At 34.1% G+C, this 22,130-nt stretch overlaps 2 protein-coding genes across 2 annotated transcripts; one reads left to right on the top strand and one right to left on the bottom strand.

Annotated features, from left to right (window-relative positions):
- The first annotated feature begins 10,919 nt into the window (after positions 1–10,919).
- Positions 10,920–13,641, top strand: LOC123201874 (vacuolar protein sorting-associated protein 22 homolog 1-like). Its single transcript, XM_044617442.1, has 7 exons — positions 10,920–11,172; positions 11,270–11,380; positions 11,893–12,027; positions 12,727–12,885; positions 12,976–13,083; positions 13,239–13,328; positions 13,451–13,641. Exons 1-6 carry the CDS (start codon positions 11,122–11,124, stop codon positions 13,275–13,277), a joined length of 603 nt encoding a protein of 200 aa, XP_044473377.1. The 5' UTR covers positions 10,920–11,121; the 3' UTR covers positions 13,278–13,328; positions 13,451–13,641.
- Positions 13,642–14,352: 711 nt separating this feature from the next.
- On the bottom strand, positions 14,353–17,542 carry LOC123201873 (receptor-like protein EIX2). The gene is made up of 2 exons (XM_044617441.1): positions 17,101–17,542; positions 14,353–15,001 (listed from the first exon to the last, which is right to left on the bottom strand). Exons 1-2 carry the CDS (start codon positions 17,535–17,537, stop codon positions 14,548–14,550), a joined length of 891 nt encoding a protein of 296 aa, XP_044473376.1. The 5' UTR covers positions 17,538–17,542; the 3' UTR covers positions 14,353–14,547.
- Between the last annotated feature and the right edge of the window lie 4,588 nt (positions 17,543–22,130).

Below are 22,130 nucleotides of genomic sequence, written 5' to 3'. Positions count from 1 at the left end.
CAACACTTCCAAATCCTTTATATGAAAGCAACTACTTAAATATTTGAATAATCGTATGATTATTACCTGACACAATAATGTCATCAACATAGACAAGGACATTGATTTGCACCTTGCCTTGTCACAAAGTGAAAAGGGAATAATCAAAATAAGATTGCCTAAAACCATATTCCTTTAAAGTAGAAGCCAATTTTGCAAACCAACATCAAAGAGCCTGTCGTAGCCTATACAAAGACTTCTTCAAATGACATACCATTCTTGGTTTATGAGCGTAAAAGCCACGGGGCATGTGCATGTACACCTTTTTTTGTAGATCTTCATACAAAAACACATTATGCACATCTATCTGATGAAATTCACAATTTTTAGTTGTAGTTACTATAAGAAAAGTGCGAACTGTAACCATTTTTGCCATATGTGCAAATGTCTCATTGTAGTCGATTCCTTCAACTTTCCTATTTCCAAGAATAACCAATAAGGCTTTGTAACGTTCAATTGTTCCATCTACATTATATTTGGTTTGAAACACCCATTTACATCCTATTGCTTACTTACCAGGTGGTAATTGCTTGACAATCCATGTTCCATTATCTTCTAAAGCTTGTATTTCCTTTTTCATAGCACTTCTCTATCGTTCATCTTTTATAGCTTCAGCAAAGGAATTAGGTTCAACACTTGTAGTAATAGCTACTGAGAAAGCACGGTAATGCTTAGAGAATTTATCATAGTTTACATATTATGTAATAGGATAAGGACTACCTGAGGAATGTCGATGATCAAATGAGTTTGCAGAAAGACTCATTACTTTCATGATGTTTAGGACAAAGTCTCATAACAAAATAGATCCATGTTTCTCCTTGTGGCCATTACCAAGTAATACTTTGGATTGCTGATCTTGTTCAGTTTCGACAATACCACCCCCTTGCTACAACCATATCTTGATTCTGGGCATTGCTGTTGGGCTCAATCACATCTTGATACTATTCATCACTCTCATCACTTTTCTCTTGTTCAGGCATCTTATAGTGTTTCAACTCTTCTTCACCCAAACAATTTTCAACAATGTTGTTACTAGTCTTCTCTTGTTCATCATTGGTTTTATGTATATAAGGGAACTGATTTTCCATAAAAACTATAACTCTTGAAACAAATTATTCACCTGTTTCCATATCATACATGTTTCATCCTTTCTTTGCAAAAGGGTATCCAACAAACACACATTTATGGCTTCGACTAGCAAATTTATCTCATTTCCATCGTTGGTTATGAGCATAAGCCAAACATCCAAACACTCGAACAGTTTCATATAAAAGAGCTTGACCATACAAAAATTCATAAGGCATTTTGCCTTTCAACAACATAGATGGATTTCTATTAATTAAATATGCAGCTGTTAACACACATTCTCTCCAAAATTCAATAGGCAAGTTTGCCTGAAAACGAAGTGCACGTGCCATATTAAGTATGTGTTGGTGTTTCCATTCCACTTTTCCATTTTGTTGAGGGGTCCTAACACAGGAAGTTTGATGTATTATCCCATTCTTCACAAAGTAATCATTCAAACAAGTAAACTCAGTCCTATTGTCACTCCCACTATTTTTACATTACCTTGAAATTGTCTTTGTATTAATGCAAAAAAATTACGAAGAGTTTGTCTTACTTCAGATTTATTTTACAACAAATTAACCCACACATTTCTTGAATAATCATCAACTATTGTCAAAACATAATATGCACTACAAAAGGTTTGAGTTTCATAAGAACCTCACAAATCACAATGAATCATTTCAAAAACACTGGATGTTTTGTTATTATTAGACATAAACTCTCCTCTATTCTATTTTACTCAAAAACAAACTTCACAACTGGCATATTTATCATTATTATGGTCAACAAACGACAATAAACTAACAATCTTATTAGAAGGATGTCCCAACCTTTGATGCCAAATTTCAAAGATATCTTTTTGCATCATTTTCAAAGCCTTAGTAGACTTCAGGCCTTCAATTCCCTGAAAGTAATAGACCCTCTCGTGCTGCTCACCTGCACCAATCAACATCCTTGAATTGTGGTCCTATATTACACAAAATTTGTTAGTAAACAGAACTGTACAATTTGTCTCTTCAATAAGTTATGACACAGAAATCAAGTTATAGTTCAAATTAAGAACATATAGAACATCATTCAATTTTAGATATTTATTTAACATCACACTTCCTATCTGCCATGGTTTCTTTCCTATCTGGCAATCCAATCGGGATAAGATGAGCATTTTTTACATTGCTCATTAATTCAAGTCTTCTTGCCATATGATGAGAAGCTCTGGTGTCAATTATCCATTCTGTACCATTCAATCTTCCTTGATTTCCTTCCTTTTGAGCATTTAAAAGATTAAGTAGCATGTTCCATTGCTTGCTACTTAGTTCGCTCAAACTTTCTTTGTCTACCTTAGTTGTCTTGCTTTCTTATGATGTCACAATTATTGTGTTGGCTCTAATTGGTCCACCACGTCCTCTACTACTTGAGGCAGTAGATTGTTTCAATCCTCTTTATTCACATCCTAATCCATATTCACTGCCTTTTGGCCTATCACCCCACCAATCTGGATAACCAATCAGCTAAAAACATGACTCAGCGTTGTGCCCTAGCTTGTCATAGTTTGTACATACCATGGACTTATCTTTATTTCCAGTTCGTCTCTTTGAAGTCAATCTTGTTTGGACAACAAAAGCCATGTGCTCACTCCATTATTTCTTTCCACAAGTTATATTACGAACCCGCTCTTCCTGAATCATTATAGCGTATGCTTGATTCAAACTCGAAAGTGGCTCGGTAATCAAAATATTGGAATCTACTTTTCCATAAACCGAATCTTCTAATCCCATTAAGAATTGATGCAACCTTTCTTCTTCACGTTTCTTATCCAATTTTACACCAATATTACATTTGCAGTCTCTACATCTACACACCGTGTTCTGCTCATAGTTCTTCAATTCTTCCTAGATCATCTTCAATTTTCCATAATAATTCACTATGGTCATCCCTTGTTGTTTGCACTCCACCAATTCTATTTTGAGCTGATGAATGCGTGGTCCATTCCCTACAAAAAATCTCTCATTAATATCATCACAAAGATCCTTTGCGATTTCCATGTATATGATGGTTGATCGCAATGTTGGTTATATTGTGTTCAATATCCACAATACCAGCATGGAGTTAACAATCCACCAATCTTCTTGCTCCGAAGAATCTTTTGAAGGCTACTTTACTAAACCATCAATGAATCCATACTTTTTCTTGGCTTGAAGCATTGTCCTTATTACTCTTGCCTATTCATCATAATTTTCTCCGTTCAATTGAACCTGCGTAATAATATTTCCTAGATTATCATTTGTTGAAAGAAAGTATGGTGACATCATTAATTTAGTTGAGGCGTCACTGCCATCCTTTTTTTCACTACTTATGTTCCCACTCATGGCTGTCTCAAAGTCAATTATAAGAGGACAACATTTTGGAGAAGGAAAAGATACAAAATATTTCATTGAATGTTGTTAAATCAATTAATTGCATAAGAGAGGTCTTCAAAATTATCTTCTAAAGGTTTTTTGTATAATTTCAAATATATGGTGCTTAAAAAAATCGGCATCAATGAAGCAATTATGGTTTTACTTGTGAGAAGAATTGATTCAATATGATAGGCTTTAGTCATTGCACATCAAAACACTTTTCTGAAAGTTATACTACTTTCCTTTCATGTAAGCTTATTATTCTTCAACATCATTGTTGTTGTTCTAAAACATAGATCAGATCGGTTGGTTGAACTAGTTTGACTGGAACCTGATCTTTAATCCCATCTAGGCTAAGGTCAAAACATGTTTTTCATTGAATCACATTGACTCAAGGTTGAACCGGTTGAATGTATCTACTCAATTTGGTTAGATCGTTAAGGATGAAAGTACTCTTCTTGCATATGATTAGTCATAAATACCATTGGATTGGATAAATTTATGTTTAATGTTGTTCAATATGTTAACCATTGACATCCTTCTAGAAGCTCAAGTATTATTTTATTTTATTTTTAGTTTGGTTGTTGACTTTCAAAATAAGATATGTGAATCCTTGCTATACTTAGTCAAGTATTATTTTATGTTGATTTCATGTTTCGAGAGATTTGTCGTGGAGAAATTATAGGGAATCAATTTATGGTTCATAATTAGGAGCTTGTGTCATGAAGCAGAAGTAGGGAAACAATTTATGGCTCATAATAAGGAACTTGCCATAGAGAAAATGTAGAGAAGCAATTTGTGGCTTATAATTAGGAGCTTGTCATAAAGAGATTGCAGAGAAACTCTCTTTCGTATTTCCTATATATAAATATGCTTAATAAAAATAAAATATAGCTTTCCCAAAAATTTGTCAACTTATCGACTACTTTTTTTTTGAGTAATGTTATGTGAACAAATAACGTATACAACTTTATACACAACTAATAACGCGTTATTATTTAATTAAATAGTTTAAAATTAAAGATAAAATAATATTCAATCATATGATAATATATCATTGGTTGTACGCAAAACTGTGCACATAAGTTATGTAGATAGTTTTATTTTTTTCTTGCTCCTTGAAAAAACAACACAATAAATATTTAATATATAACTATATATAATTTTATTTATGTCACTGATTTAATGGAAATATCACTGATTTGATTGACTAATTAGACCCGTAAGACTTGGACCTAAACGCACAAGAATTTTCCAGTACTTGTTAATTGAGAAGGTCCCCTGAACAAAGTGTACTCCAAGACTTGGACCTAAGTGTACTTCAAATACTTGTAATTTCAGCAGGAACCATGAACAGAGCAGACAAATACTTGTAAATAATAAGAGGACAACATTTTGGAGAACGAAAAGATATAAAATATATCATTGATTGTTATTAAAGCAATATAAAGTAATTTCAAATCAGACTGGTTTGACTGAAAGCTGATGCTTAGTCCATCTAGGCTATGGGCAAAGCACATTTTAATCATTGGATCGGATTGGCTCATGGTCGAACCAGTCAAATTGTATCTAATGAAAGTACCCTTCTTGCAGATAAATTTATGTTTAATGTGGTTTAATAAATGTATTTAATATATAACTATAAATAATTTTATTTATTCTATTGATTTTATAGTGATATCATCGTACCGCCATTAAAACAAACTATAGCATTGTGTGCACTGACTTGAAAAATCAAAGTAATTCTTTGACTCTTGGTTCAATGTAATGATGAAAAGGAAATTTCCTGCTGTACAATTTTTGCTAATGGATCCTTGGGTCTATATTGTTAGGCTTGAAATGTTATTTTCTAAAATTGAAGGGTAAAAAAGATTTTTGCTGTTTTGATACAATGAAACGAAAGAATTTATAAATTGAATAAATATTATTAATAAAAAATAGTATGATATAAAATCATAATCTTAAAAAAAAAAATAGAGTAAATGGATTATAATTAATATACTTAACATAAAATAAAATATTATATATTAAATCAAAACCACATATTTCATTTAACACCTGACCAATAATATCTCTAATTACACAATTTGGAGGAATGCAAATACTTCCAATTTTAGTAGGCCCCCCCAATTAACAGAGTAGACTCCGAGTCAATCTTAAAAGAGGACAACAAAATCTTTCTTTGAATTTTCTAACTTTCTTTTAAGATTTCATAGGATGTTTTCTTGGTTTGAGAAATTGCAAATAATTTCCAGGAATCTTCAAGTACTTGTAATTTTACCTGAACCATTATCAGAGTAGACTCCAAGTCAATCAAAAGAGGACGAGACTTCGGAGAACGAAAAGATATAAAGTATTTTATTGATTGTTATTATAGAAACAAAAGCAATATTATGTATGCGTATTTTTTTATATATAATTTAGATATATATATTTTGAATTTAAATTATTTAAATACATAATGATACATTATTGTATTTCAAATTATATATTAAAAATATGTATACAAAATTTTATTGCATAATTGATTCAAATATATGATGACACATTATCTGGAGCAATCCCTTTATCTCTTACAAATTGTACAAAGTTAGAGGTAGTTGATTTTGGTGAAAATCAGTTGGTTGGAAATCTTTCAACATGGATTGGGAATTCTTTTTCAGATATGGTGATTCATTCTCAACCTGCGTTCAAATAATTTCCACGGACTTTTCCCGACTGATCTTTGTCATCTTGTGTCTTTACAAATTATGGACGTTGCTTACAACAACCTTTCTGGAACAATACCAAGCTGCATCAGTAACATCAGTGCCCTGGTGACAATAAATTTCTCCGAAATACAAAACCAAATTTATTATTCAGATGTTCCCCCAGTTCAGTTTTTCGAAGATACACCTATTGTGGTAAAAGGGAGAATGTCAGAATATCACACCACTCTTAATCTGGTGAGGCTTGCCGACCTCTCTCATAATAGATTCTCAGGCGACATACCTGAACAAGTGACAAATCTGGGAGCATTGCAAACGCTTAATTTGTCACACAATTCTTTCACAGAAACAATCCTTGGGAATATTGGTCACATGAGATCCATAGAGACACTTGATTTATCGGCAAACCATCTTTCTGGTGAAATCCCAAAGAGTATGTCAAATTTGGCATGCTTGAGCAGCTTGAACTTATCCAACAGTAACTTGATTTGGAAAATTCCTTCAAGCACTCAACTACAAAGCTTTGAGGCCTCTTCTTTTACAAGCAATGAACTTTGTGGACCTCCACTTCAGAATTGCACTGTGATAGTTCCAAATACTGAGTAGGAAAATAGAAATGGTAATGAACATGAAGTTAACTGGTTCTATGTGAGCATCGCACTCGGATTTGTGATTGGCTTTTGGAGTTTCATTGGTCCCTTTCTTGTTAAAAAAAGATGGAGATATATGTTTTCTCGTTTTCGCAATTGCCTAGGGGAAAAAATTTGTAGTATTTTTAAAAAGTTTTTTTTTTAGTTTGAGGATATGCTGTTGTGCATGACCAAGTAAAGTATTACAATGAATGAATGAATGGACTTTGCTTTCATTGCTCCTCTTCCTTCTCTAAATCATGTAAATATTCCTATTACAAAGTCTCAAACTTAGCTCAACTTAAAAATGTATTTTTAATAGTCAAATGAAGTAAATTATCTGAAAAATTTCCAGTCGATCAATTTTCTCAAGACGTGACATCTTTCATCAGCCTCTAAGCGGTCTTGAACTTTTCGCCACTGGCTGCTTGCCTGGAAAGATAAATCATTTTGTTAAGGGTTCAAAAGTAGATGATAAGCTAAAGCTATAAAGACAAAATGCAACCTTGCTAAAGGGTACCTTAGTGAAGTCACGTGATTCCAAAAATTTCCTATGCTCCATTACATTCCGCTTGCGCTCCTCCTGTGCCTTTACTCGTTTCTAACCAAAATGCAAAAAATACATTTGCTCCAAATCTTTGCCACAGTATCTACATAACACTTAGGAGACTATCACTAAGAAGAAAAAGTGTATTGTCTGATGAAGCAATTTCAAATTCCACACATGTTCACAATATACAATTACCATAAACAAATGAGAACGAGGGAAGAGAACCCTCTGTTTGAGCTCCTCCAAATGATTATCAAACAGATCCTTGCGATCTCTTTCTCGTTCAAGAGCTTTGAGACGCTCATCATTTTCAAACATCGTCACTGCTTTGCTGAAAGGTCGTTCATATAATTCAAACAGAGATGGCAGGCGACGGTATTGGTTCCCCTGTGTGTCTTCAATCACCTCATCAGTTGGAGTTGATACTTAGCCCAATGTTTCCTCTTTCAATGAAATTGTATTAAATCAAAATGTCATTCGTGGATACGCAAAAGATGAAGTGCAAATAGGTATCATATATCTCCTTTTCCACTTTTGCCATCCTACACAGTTATGATGTTCATGGATATATGTTAAACTTTCAAGCCATTTTTCCCATGAGAATATTATGTGCCATCATTGAAGGTAAATGGAAATAAAGACAGTTGATGTGGAAAAACAAATGTGTTTTTGCATGTTCATCCACAGTTGAGATGCAAATCGTTGGTTTATGTCATTGCAGTCCTGTCAACTTTGAGTATGTGTTGACTTAGGCCATTTAGATACGGGTTGGTAGAACAGGGTGTAAGGATATGGCACTGGTTCGGTTGTTTCAGAATTCCATTTGTTGGCAAATTTTCTTTGTTGGGGCATTATTCATTCAATGTATATGAGCCTCTTTGATTTATCAAAAGTACTTCCTATCTTCAGTTGGCCTTAGGATTCCTTTCTGTTGCTGTAGTCAACAGATTTTACAGAGTACGCATTCTGTGTCTTTCTGGCAAGGTGTAAAATAGAGAAACTTGAAATGATTCACAATAATAAGTAAATTTCTAAAACTCTCATAAAAAGAAGTCTTGATCTTCTATTCTAGGGCTTCTGGTTAAAGCTATATTATGAACAACTGTTGCAGGCTTGACTTACTAAAGATAAGCATTATAGATGAGATGAATTTACAATAAAGAAGGCTAGAATGAAATTTATAGATAAAACGCGTTTATTAATTTCAGTTGTTTTATACAACTTCAAATTTTGAGCTTGCAAGAAAGAGTGGTTATAACTAGCAGAGTACTAAATGATTTATTGATCATTTTATTTCATAATATTATTCCATCATTTTATTTCATAAATTCCAAACTCAAATGGAAATTAGTACTAAATGATTTATTGATCTCAAATATCATAACCACTAATAACATCTTTCTGTAGAAAGTACTAAATACATTAGCTCCAAACATTCAAACATCAAAATAGAAACACAAAAAGTCTAATAACATTTTCTTACAACACTGCCCAGTTTGTCTTGGAGGCGATTCAGGAATTGGAAATGCACGTTCCTCCATCTCCTGTTGAAGAATAGAGGTCCTATAAAACTCCAGAATCCCACCACAAATCCAAGAGCCATACTTACATAAAACCAGTCTACTCCATCTTCATTACCTTCTTTTTCTCCTCTGTTCTGATCGCCCAATGTTGGAATGCTCACTGTGCAATTATTAGAAAGAGGAGGACCACAAAGTTTATTCCCAGTAAAAGAAGATGCACTAAAAGTTTGTAGTTGAGTGCTTGAAGGAATTCTTCCAGAAAGTTTGCTGTTGGATAAGTTCAAGACACTTAAAAATGTCAGCTTTGAAATGCTTTGTGGGATTTCACCAGAAAGTTGATTTCAGAAAAATCAATGGACTATAGGGAACTCATAGCACCAATGTTCTCTGGAATTCTGCCAGTTAAAGAATTATGAGACAAATTTAGTAATTGCAACGTTGAAAAATCCGTCACTCTCATAGGGATACCTCTAGAGAAGTTATTTTTTGAAAGATCTATCATTCTTACAAATTTCAAAATTGTATTATATTCAACCATTTTACCTTTATTCACAAGTAATGCATCCTCCATAAAACTTGAATTAAAATCTTCATTAGACGAGTACTCTATATCATCATCTAGTTCACTCTCTCTCACCATGGTACTGAAGTTACTGATACACCTTGGTGTGTTTCCAAATAAATTGTTATAAGCCAAATCTAAGATTTGTAGAGAAGTTGATAGGTCCCAATCCAAGCTTAATATATTAAACTAGCAAATAGTTCTCTTCGGGTGAGAACAAACCACAATTTTTGGAAAATTTTCTCTGCCTTTCTTTATTCATTAGAATCGTTTAAATACAAAAGATTCCTAGCAACCTCTCCTACTATTGCGACCACAACCTACATGCATAAACAGAAACTAACTACATGGCAACTTAAATAACAACGTGCAGAAAAAATGGCTGTTTACGTGCCATCGTAAATTCCGCCCAAAACTGCAACTGTGACTCCTTTGTGAACGTTGCTGCCCATGACTTAGTCCATATACTTCTGATTTGGCCGTTGAATTCGCTGAGACCTTCGTGGTTGTTGAGGTCGTGGCTTATCAGAAGTGAGATGGCAAAGTTCCCTCAGCAAAAGACCTTGAAACATATTTGATCGAAGGATGAGAATCTTTATTCTTGAAAATCTTTCTCCCATCCACGCAAGGGCATTTGCAACAACACGCAGCACATCACAGGCCGCCTTATAACTACAATTACTGCACAGTGAGCGGAATCTGGAATCGATTTTTGGATGAACAGAAGGTGTTTGAAGCATTGGAGATGGTTTTGTTTTTCAAATTCAGGGTTCGACCCCGTTCATGGAGTGAACCCAGCTCTGAGTGGACTGAAGAGGCTGATAGTCCTTCTCAAATTGCATCTCCCTGATAATTTGTTTTTATCATTTTGTGGGTGCAAAATAATATTGCCGTCTTTTTGGATCAAGTCCTCTGGTAGATACAAGTTTATGAATAAAATTCTACCGGGTGAAGATTGTGGGGCGACCTGAATCACTATTGCACATTCTACAATGGTTTTTTCAAAAATTTATTTGTAGAATCATGTGATTTTTAGTGTCTTCATGTATATATTATGTTGCACACTATTAAGATTATAAATATATTTCAAAATATATGAGATATTGCACGCTCTTGGGGTTATAAAATATATTTTAAAAATATATAAGATGATGGGAGTTTTACGATAAAATAGGAAAAATATTATTTGTCTTTAATAGATTTTAAAAAATAACAAATACACCCCCACAATATTATTCACGAATTAGTTTGGTAAGAGTATTATTATAATATTTTAAACGTAAGAGATAAGATGAGGTTAATTACACCTCTAAATTTAATATTTAGATAAAATATTATAAATACGCTTTAACGGTTAAAACTAATTGTTAACACTAATATATGGGTAAAATGGTTTTTTTCAAACTTAAAAGACATCAAACCATGGGTGGGAAATATCTTTTCGCGTTAAACGGGCACGGTGAGTGGCCGAAGCCACTCTATGGGTCGATACGCGCCGATCTTGCATCAGAATTCACTTTGGCAAAAATTTCGTTTTCAACCTCAGCTCGCCGTCTTCAGAAACAACATTGTTAGAACACGTTTGGTCCTAAAACCTCCAAACCCATAAACCAAACACAATCAGTTTACGAAAATTTTGAAGAATGAGACGACGACCTGGAATTGGAGGTTTACAGACCGCAGCTGCTGCAAGGATTTGTTTTTTTTCCTTAATCTGTGCTAAAAGTTCTTAATTTACTCTTGTTATCTCATGCACTGATCTTGTCAGTTTTTGTTTTAATTTTTTTCCAGGATCAGTATCGATTACTGGGAGAAAATGTAGCAAAGCTTAGAACTGATCTCATGAAAAAGCAGCTTGCCACCTTTCGTTCTCAGCTTGAAGAGTTTGCCCGTAAGCATAAGGTCAAATTTTCTTCCTCCTTTATCCCTTCTGTAATAGCTTTAGCCTTTCTTTTTTTTTTAATATTTGATTTGTAATCTGGGTTATTGAAAACTTGAAATATAGTTTGTTGTAAATATCTTGTTCTTTCTTTTGGTTTAGTTGTTTTTGAGAATTAGGATTTTGAATCACTAAATAATGACAATACAATGAAAGCACAAGGTTAGTTTTCATATTCTTAGAAGAATACTTAGATCTTTTGTATCTTGTCGTCAAAGGCTTTGAAGTATCAGATTTCTTTTTCTTATGAGAAATTAGGTTTAATTCTTATAATTTGGTTGAACTAATAACAATATAGTGAAACTATAAGGACTGATCTGTGATATTGTGAAAAAACAGATTCTGTTTGTGATCATGGGAATTTAATATTTTAACATGAATGGATATTTAGGATGAATGGTTACTTGTTTGTCCGGTTGTGTTGTTTTTGTTAGCAAAATTTGTTTGAGCTAATAGTTGAGATGGGTTGGTGCAGAATGATATACGCAAGAACCCCACATTCAGGTCACAGTTTCATGAGATGTGTGCAAAAGTTGGAGTGGATCCCTTGGCGTCAAATAAGGGTTTCTGGGCAGAGCTTTTAGGGTTGGTGATTTCTATTATGAACTTGGTTAGTGTCCTATTTAATATCGGCCCATATCTCATGAGTCATGACAATAGTTTTTTAAGGCATGATGTTATGTAAATGTTGAAAAAATTCTGGATGCATGTAAATACCTAAGATTCCTTTTATAACCTCTCTAAGACTCCTTTTAGTAAATTGACTATTACTTGATCTTATCAGTAGTTTATTTTTGATGAAATTTGCAGTCTGTAAACTGATAATTTTGGTTCTCTTCTTATCAACAGGAAACTGCAATTTCATGTTCTAGTGAGTGTAGGTTGTTTTGCCTAATGTGCTCATAATTTAATGGAAATTTCTGCTCAGGAAAAGCTTGTTATGCTGCGTGAATTGGGGAGTACATCCCTGAATAGATTGTGTTCTCTGTGATATAATAATATGAAGCCTGATTTGGTTCTTCATATCCTATAATTTGAACCAGGCCTCTATGTTTCCTCTATCTGTTTAATTCAATCATAAGAATCATGTTTTTTGTGGTAGCTGGGTTGTTGCCTATAAAATTAAATCAGCTGAACTTTTTGGCATTGCAGCTACAAGTTTCTGCAGATAGCTGTAAATCTTTGTCTATGACTTCTAAATAACTCCACCTATAGGTTTTATCAATGATGTGGTCGTTATACCTACTTGTAAAAAGGTACATTCATGATTTTAAAGAATGTTTACACTGAAATATAGCGGCCTGACTAGACAGGGGTACAAATTGTTGAGATTTGCTTGGCAACAAGACCCCACAATGGAGGTCTAATCAACATGCAGGAACTCTGCACTCTCCTCCAGCAGAGGCGAAAGAGTGATCGTGAAGCTGTATCTGAGGATGACTGCTTGCGTGCTATAAGTAAGCTGAAGGTAATGAAATGAAGCCTTTTTTGGGCACATTTCATGTTCATAAAATTATGGTGACTGATAAATAAACAGCCAATGCTTAAATTTCTCCAGGTAATGGGCAGTGGTTTTGAGGTGATTTCCATTGGAAAGAAAAAGCTTGTCCGCTCTGTTCCTACTGAGTTGAACAAAGACCATAATCAAATTTTGGAGTTGGCCCAGGTTATAACCATTTTCTTTATACGATTCCATATTCAAAATTCTTTCTGGAATGTGTGCAAAAACATGAAAAATTTGTATTTCTTCACTCTTTTGAGTGGAATAATGTATAACCAGTTGAAAAATATCTGAGTTCATTGCTCTTTTGGCTCTTTTAGGCTCAAGGTTTTGTAACTGTTGATGAGGTAGAGAGATAGCTTTCCTGGACAACTGGTCGTGCCATTGATGCACTTGACACATTGTTAGACGTAAGTTCTTGCTATCATTGGCCTTCATATTTTGTACTACAAAATATATTTTTTTTGCTTATGTTGGTCACTTGTATGGTTGGATGCAATGGACTCATAAGTCCTTACTGTTTGATATGCAGGAAGGTCTTGCTATGATTGATGATGGCCACAGAGATGGCAGACGACGGTATTGGTTCCCCTGTGTGTCTTCAATCACCTCATCAGTTGGAGTTGATACTTAGCATAATGTTTCCTCTTTCAATGAAATTGTATTAAGTCAAAATGTCATTCGTGGATACCCGAAAGATGAAGTGCAAAAAGGTATTATATATCTTCTTTTCCACTTTTACCATCCTACATGGTTATGATGTTCATGGATATATGTTAAACTTTTAAGCCATTTTTCCCATGAGAATATTATGTGCCATTTTTCAAGGTAAATGAAAATAAAGACAGTTGATGTGGAAAAACAAATGTGTTTATGCATGTTCATCCACAGTTGAGATGCAAATCCTCGGTTTATGTCATTGCAGTCCTGTCAACTTTGAGTATGTGTTGACTGAGGCCATTTAGATACATGTCGGTAGAGCAGGGTAAAAGGATACGGCACTGGTTTGGTTGTTTCGGAATTCCATTTGTTGGCATATTTTCTTTGTTGGGGCATTATTCATTCAATGTATATGAGCCTCTTTGATTTCTCGAAAGTACTTCCTTTCTTCAGTTGACCTTTGGATTCCCTTGTGTTGCTGTAGTCAACAGATTTTACAGAGTACACATTCTGTGTCTTCCTGGCAAGGTGTAAAAGAGGGAAACCTGAAATGATTCGCAATATTAAGTAAATTTCTATAACTTTCATAAAAAGAAGTCTTGATCTTCTATTCCAGGGCTTTTGATTAAAGCTATATTATGAACAAATGTTGCAGGCTTGACTTACTAAAGATAAGCTTTATAGATGAGATGAATTTACAATAAAGAAGGCTAGAATGAAATTTTTTGCTTTAAATTTGGAGCTTGCAAGAAAGAGTGGTTATACCGAGCAGAATTTATTCTAGTATCAAAATATCATTCCATCATTTTATTTCATAAATTGCAACTTTGCATGCCAAACTCAAATGGAAATTAATACAAATATGATTTATTGATCTGAAGAACCAGAACAACTAATAACATCCCTATGTAGAAAATACAAAAGTACGTGAGCTCCAAACATTCAGATCAAAAGGGAAACACAAAAAGTCTAATAACATTTTCTTACAACACTGCCCAGTTTGTCCTGGAGGCTACTCAGGAATTGGAAGTACATGCACCTCCATCTCCTGTTGAAGAATAGAGATCCTATAAAACTCCAGAATCCCACCACAAATCCAAGAGCCATACTTACATAAAACCAGTCTACTCCATCTTCATTGCCTTCTGTTTCTCCTCTGTTCTGATCGCCCGATGTTGGAACGCTCACTGTGCAATTATTAGAAAGAGGAGGACCACAAAGTTCATTGCCAGTAAAAGAAGATGCACTAAAGGTTTGTAGTTGAGTGCTTGAAGGAATTCTTCCAGAAAGTTTGTTGTTGGATAAGTTCAAGACACTTAAAAATGTCAGCTTTGAAATGCTTTGTGGGATTTCACCGGAAAGTTGATTTCCAGAAAAATCAATGGACTCTAGAGAACTCATAGCACCAATGTTCTCTGGAATTCTGCCAGTCAAAGAATTGTGAGACAAATTTAGTGATTGCAACGTTGAAAGATCCGTCACTCCCATAGGGACGCCTCCAGAGAAGTTATTTTTTGAAAGATCTATCATTCTTACAAATTTCAAAATTGTATTATATTCAGCCATTTCACCTTTATTCACAAGTAATGCATCCTCCATATGAGCTGAATAAAAATCAGCATTAGACCCATACTCTATATCATTATCCATATCACTCTTTCTCATCATGGCGCTGAAGTTACTGATACAACTTGGTATGTTTCCAGATAAATTGTTATAAGTCAAATCTAAGATTTGTAGAGAAATGAGATGGCACAGTTCCCTTGGTAAAAGCCCTTGAAACTTATTTGATTGAAGGATAAGAATCTTTATTCTTGAAATTCTTTTTCCCATCGACGTAGGGACATTTCCAACAAACTCATTTTCACCAAGATCAAGTTCAACTAACTCTGTACAGTTCTGAAGTGACAAAGGTACCTCCCCAACAAAGCTGTTTTTGCGAAGTTTTAATGACCGAAGAACAGTTAAAGACCCAACAGAAGGAGGAAGGGCTCCTGTGAATTTATTGTCCTCTAAATTTAGAACTTCTAAGTGTTGCCAATTCATCCAACAATCAGGTAATTCCCCTGATAAGAAGTTTTTATTGAGGATCAATATTTCCATCAAACTTTTTGACTTATTCATCTCAATACACAACTGAGCAAACATGAAACCTAAAAAAGCATTGTTGGAAAGATCGAGTACATACATATTTTTGGGTATCTGAGGTAAAGGACCTGATAAATTATTTGAATTCATGTCAAGTAATTCAAGTTGAGTTGACTGAATTAAATTTGGAATCTTGCCATAGAATTTGTTGTGTGAGAGATTTAACAATGTTAATGGAAATTTGAACAAATATTGTGGAACAGTGTCAAAAATGCTTGAGTTGGATATATCAGGGTAAACCAAACTCCTTTGTGAACGAAGCCAAGATGGAAAATGAGATCCTAAATGACAAGAACCTAACCCTAAAAATAGAAGTTTAAATGGAGGAACCCACTGAGGAGGGAATTTAAACATTAGTGAATTTCCAGATGCTTCAAAAGCTATCAGTCTTGTGAGATTGTTAAAGTAAATTTCAGAAAGAGTTCCGTTGAATCGGTTATATGAAAGATGTAGAACTTCTAAGGATGAAAGTTGTCCTAAAGTCCTCGGAATAGGACCTGAAATTGAATTGAAAAATAGAAAAAGAAATTTTAAACTTTTAAACCGTCCAAGTTGGTTGGTCAATGGACCAAAAAGATGAGTATCCGAGAAGTCCAATGACTCTACAACTTCTGCAACACATTTAGAGAAAATATTCAACACTTGAGATATTTCTTGATTCAGTAAGACTGCTTTAAGAGAATCCGAGAAGTCCAATGACTCTACAACTTCTGCAACACATTTAGAGAAAATATTCAACATTGAGATATTTCTTGATTCAGTATGACTGCTTTAAGAGACATTGATCTCAACTTGCAAAGTCTTCCAAATGATACTGGCATTCCTCCTTCAAAATTATTTCGTGAGAGATCAAGTACTTTGATAGATGACAGGTTTCCTAGGCCATCCATCGAGCCTTGCAAGCTATTGTACGAGAGGAAAAGTTCCTCAAGGTTTCTGAGTCTGTACAACCAACTAGGCATTGAAGAATTGAATTCATTTCTAGATAAATCAAGATGTCTAATGGAAGTCAAGTTTTGGAGTCCATCAGGGATTGGACCTTCAAAATGATTTCCACTTAGATCAACGGAGGCAAGAGATGAAAAATTTGCAACAGGTTGGGGAGGAAAGTGATGAAGCATACACTATGATAATTTCAGCACTACTAAGGAAGGAAGAGTGTGTATCACTTGCAACCAATCGGAGGAATTGCTAAGATCCACACCATCCAAGTCAAGGTGTTTCAACAAAGAAAGACGAGATAACCACGAAAAATTTTCAACAGGTAACATGCTTCGCCAGTAATCACCCATGCAAAGAACCTGTAAATTAGAGAGATTTCCAAGTTGGGGAGGAATCACACCCTTGAACGAATTCAGAGATAGATTGAGGTACCTTAAATTCTGCATAGATCCAAGAAATCTGGGAATCTCTACTCCTTCAAAATTGTTGTCGCTCAAGTCCAAGGAACGCAAATGCTTCAAATCAAGCAAAGAGGGATTTATTTTACCGTACAACTTTGACCTCTCGTAAGCTTCATCTTCAGCTGGAGTTGCATACCCGTTCAGTGGGGCAGTCCTAAGGTTGAGCTCAAGCACATGGCCCGTCAAATTGTCACAGACAATACCTGACCATATACAGCAATCTTCAACACCAGAAGTCCAAGAGACAAGCCGATTGGCAGGATCAATGAGATCTTGCTTGAACCTTAGAAGTGCTAGTCTCTCGCTTTGGAGGCAACCAACAGAAGAGCTTCGTTTACAGAAGCTAATGTTGATGGTCGCTACAGCGATGAAAACAAAGGCAACAACTATTCTTATGGTTTGCTTCATTTGTTTTAAGGAAATGTGCATACCAGAACACCACCAATGGTTTGATATTTATACAGTTTTTTGCTAACTTAACATGGGAACCATTCAAATCCAAACAATTACTGAAAGCTCCATGAATTTTCTTGCTCTTTTTAGTGTAAGAAGATTTTAATGATATTTAATCCCGTGCTCTCGTTGTCAATTAATTACAAGAAAGAATAAGTGAAGGTTTTGACTTCCAAGTTAATATGCATCGCTATCAGTTACTAACACATTCACACAATTTGGAAAAAAATGCAAATACTTCTAGTATCAGTAGACCCCATTAACAGAGTAGACTCCAAGTCAATTAAAAGAGGACCACAAAATTGAACTTTGATTTTTCTAACTTTCTTTCAAGATTTTATAAAATGTTTTCTCTGTTTGAAAAATGGCAAATAATTTCCGAGAATCTTCAAGTTCTTGTAATTACAGCAGGACCCATTAACAGAGTTGAGAAAATATTTCAAAGAGAATACAATGTTTTTGGAAGAGAAAGTCTTGTGTGTATTCACCAAGAAATCACACGTATGTATAATAGGGTTAGATTCGAAGCGAGTTTGTTCAGGCTCGAAACGAACTTTGTTCAAATGAGCCCAAGCCCGAGCCCGAACGCCAGCCTGAATTTTAAGCAAAAAACGAATATGAGCCCGAATCCGAACACCGGTTAAGCAAGCCGAGCTTGGCTCGTGAGCCGTTCACTCAAATAAAAAAACATAATTTTAAGCAAAAAACGACACTGTTTGTTCCTTCAAAATACAAGCTCAAAGCGAACCCGAACTACGGAAATTTGTCAAAATTGTTGGGTTTCTTTAATGATTGCAAAACCTAATCTTGACCATTTGCCAAACAATTTCCGAGAAGCTGACCAGTTGATTTGGCAGCCACTGCACGGGGGTTATTGATGGAAGAAAACAGTATGAATATTTAATTTAGAGTATTTTGATACTATATTACTACGTGATTAATTATTATTTTATTAAAATATTCAAATTTTTGTTATTATTTTTTGTTGTTTATACAAATTTATCACATTTTTTTACACTAAACATTCATACCATAAAATCTGAACACTCCTTAAAATACCCTTGTATTTGATTAGAATATAAAATTCGTACAAGGTTACTATTTAATCACATAAAAACTCATGCATTTTTGTCATATCGAGAATGAACTCAAATTCTAGATTGTTAATTGTTGATGGTTGAATTTTTTAATTAGATCTAGAGTTTGGTGGGTGATAATAAAGGTTTTTCAATAGAAAAATATTAAGAATGAACTCAAATTCTGAATTATGTTTTTAAAAAATTGAGTAAATACAAAGGTTTTGACTTCCAAGTCAATTGACATCGCTATCAGTTACACATGATCAATAATTTTTAATTGCTCAACTTGGAAAAAAATGCAAATACTTCTAATTTTAGTTGCCCCATTAACAGAGTAGATTCCAAGACAATGAAAAGAGGACAACAAGATTAAACTTTGGTCTTTCTAAATTTCTTCCTTTCATGATTTTAATATTTTATCAGTTTAAAGAATTGCAAATAATTTGTGGGAACCTTCAAGTACTTGTAATTTTTGTAGAAATCATCAACAGAGTAGACTCCAATTATAAGAGGACAACATTCTGGACGACGAAAAGATTTCTTCAAATATAACATTAATTTAAATCTAAGTTTATTTTTTTATTAATGAAAAATTGATACCGTTAGATGTTATGTTGTTATATGTGAATTTGACTTTAACATTTATTTTTTACTTATAAAAAATTGATAGTATTCAATTTTATGTTTCCTGTTACTAATATAGAAGTTTTAACTCTGATGTCAAGTTGATTTTATGATTTCAAAATATTATTGAAGGTTTAAAAATAGAAATTGAGATGTAGAAAAATTTTAAAAATTCGTGGAATTGAGCATGTCCAATGTAAGCAAATGTTTCTTTGGTTTATGAAAAGATTGTTCGTTTGAGTTTTTTAAATGGTTTTTTCTAAGGTATCTTGGAGGGTTATCTGCATCCATTGTTTGTTTCTCCACATTGCAACCAACCCAGTGCTTCATGAACCAACCAAAGACATTGAAATCGACTGTTTTTATTTGTGATCATCCTCAACATAAGTTTTTGTTCCCAAATACGTTCCAAGTCAATGGTAGTTAGATGACATTTTTTACAAAGGGGTCGAATGTGAAACTTTTAATGTCTACTTGGCAAGTTAGGTGCATGGTTTCCTACAGGGTTCTTGAATAATACAACTGCCTTTATTTACATTGTTCTCTTTGCAATCGGGATCGCTGTCATCAATGTTCTCCAAACCGTTGGTTTTTTAATGGTTTTTCTGCACATGTTCGAGGAGTGAATATAATATCTTTTTCTCCGCATAAAACATTTTACTTGTAACCATCCTGAAATTAGGGTTAGATTCGAACCGAGCTAAGCTTGAGCTCGAGCTCAGCTCATTTCACATAGAGCTAACTCGAGTTTAAGTTCGAGCTGGGCTAAGGCCGGCTCGTTTTGGGCTCAACCGAGCTGAGCTTGAGGTTAGCTCGTTTTTCGTTATCAAAACGACGTCGTTTATTGATCAAAACAACGTCGTTTTGTATCAAAAATTTTAATTAGAAAATCTAACGAGTAGCTCAAGCTCTACTAAGGTCGGCTCGTTTTGGGCTCGACCGAGCCAAGCTCGAACTCGAGCTTGAGCTGGCTCGGCTCGAATCCAGCCCTACTTGAAATCTTTTGTTCCCATACATGTTCTATGGATATTATTGTCAAACTATGAATAACCCGACTCAAAGTTAAGATACTATTTACCTTAAACACATAATCTATTATAGTTTTGCTTCTAAGTATTACAATCCAAAACGCATTTTGACTGTTTTAAAGAGCTCACAGACTATTTAACCAATTAAATCTTCTCATCTTCAAGTGATGTGAGATTCACACATATCCAACATCTCTCCCGTACTTCACTAATATAAGATTTACCTAAGAATGTCATATTATATAATATTGAAAAGGATCCATTGACAAATTAACCATGGGTTTATATTTTAATGTTTATTAATTAAGTTCCAGGAAAGAACTAGAATCAGGTCATATTAAAGGGGGAAGCAGCATAAAACATCTTTTTTGGTGAAATCCCAGAGAGTATGTCAAATTTGACAGCTTTGAGCTGCTTGAACTTATCCAACAACAACTTGATTGGAAAAATTCCTTCAAGCACTCAACTGCAAAGTTTTGAAGCCTCTTCTTTTACTGGGAATGAACTCTGTGGATCTCCGCTTCAAAATTGTACTGTGATTGTTCCAAATCCTAAGTACGAAAATAGAAATGGTAATGAGCATGAAGTCGACTGGTTCTATGTGAGCATGACTCTCTGATTTGTGGTGGGTTTTTGGAGTTTCACTGGTCCTTTTCTCATTAAAAAGCAGGAGATATATGTATTGTTGTTTTCGGGATTGTCTTTGGGAAAATTTTTCTAGTTTGTTTTTTTTTGGTTTCGGTATATGCTGTTGTCCATGACCAAGTGAAGAATTATAATGAATGAATGAATGGAATTTGGATTTGTTGCTTTGGGTAATGTTTTGGTGGGGCTTTTGCATTGTGCAAGAAGAGTGCACGTCTGTTCCTATAATAGAAAAATCGTTACCATATATTTCTTCATGTCTAACCATATTTTCAAGGTTATCTTTGTAGTTTCAGATATGAGGAAAGAATCTTATCTTAGAAGAATTTGTAATCCTACTGGTGACATCCACATGGTTCATTTATTATGCTTTTGGCATTGCCACTAACTGAAAAGGGTACAGAAACAGCCCGTGTCCTGAAAAGGATACAAGCATCCCACTAACTGAGTATTCTTTCGCTAGACTGCGGGGTACAACAGATCCTCAAAATACGATTACTGACAGATGGATATATTAACTTCATCTGTTGTTGAAATCACACATTAACGACTAGGATAATAACAAACTTTGTTTTTTCTCTGTTAAAGAAACTAAAATTTTAAATTGTCCTACGAAAGAGACCAAACTTTCAAATTTTCGAAGAAACTAAAACTTTTACTGTTTCCTATAGAAGGTATTCAACTGATCACCTTGCTTTTAAAACAAAACAAAACAAATAATCCAAATTATGTTTGTTCACTATTTTTAATAGAAAACACTGAAAATTTGATCCTCAATATAGGAAAATCTGAAAATTGGTTCCTTCAATATGAAAATTTAAGAGTTTGATGCATCCAAGGTGTTGTTATCACTTTAAGCACTTCATTTTAATAAATATTCACCAAAGTTTTCTGATGATTCATTTCAAAAGCTCATCCTTACATATGCTTTCAGCTCTGGGCAGAATATATATATATATATTTTTTTTCTTTTTTTGCAATTATGAAAGTCTAGTCGTTGTACAATTTATAGTAGTATCCAAATATTATTCCATCATTTCATTTCATAAATAGCAACTTTACATGCCAAACTCAAATGGAAATTAATACAAATATGATTTATTGATCTCAAACACCATAACCACTAATCACATCCTTTTATAGAAAAAACAAAATACATAAGCTCCAAATTT

Source organism: Mangifera indica, chromosome 18 (assembly GCF_011075055.1).
Source record: "Mangifera indica cultivar Alphonso chromosome 18, CATAS_Mindica_2.1, whole genome shotgun sequence".
NCBI lineage: Eukaryota > Viridiplantae > Streptophyta > Magnoliopsida > Sapindales > Anacardiaceae > Mangifera > Mangifera indica.
The sequence above is the reverse complement of the archived record's forward strand: the minus strand, read 5'-3'. Positions and strand labels throughout refer to the sequence as shown.

Coding starts and splice junctions, on each gene's coding strand:
- LOC123201874 (XM_044617442.1), top strand. CDS start 11,122: ATGAGACGACGACCTGGAATTGGAGGTTTACAGACCGCAGCTGCTGCA. Junction 11,381..11,892: donor AGTTTGCCCGTAAGCATAAG/GTCAAATTTTCT, acceptor GGGTTGGTGCAG/AATGATATACGCAAGAACCC. Junction 12,886..12,975: donor GTGCTATAAGTAAGCTGAAG/GTAATGAAATGA, acceptor AAATTTCTCCAG/GTAATGGGCAGTGGTTTTGA.
- LOC123201873 (XM_044617441.1), bottom strand. CDS start 17,537: ATGAAGCAAACCATAAGAATAGTTGTTGCCTTTGTTTTCATCGCTGTA. Junction 15,002..17,100: donor GGATCTATGCAGAATTTAAG/GTACCTCAATCT, acceptor TTTGACTGGCAG/AATTCCAGAGAACATTGGTG.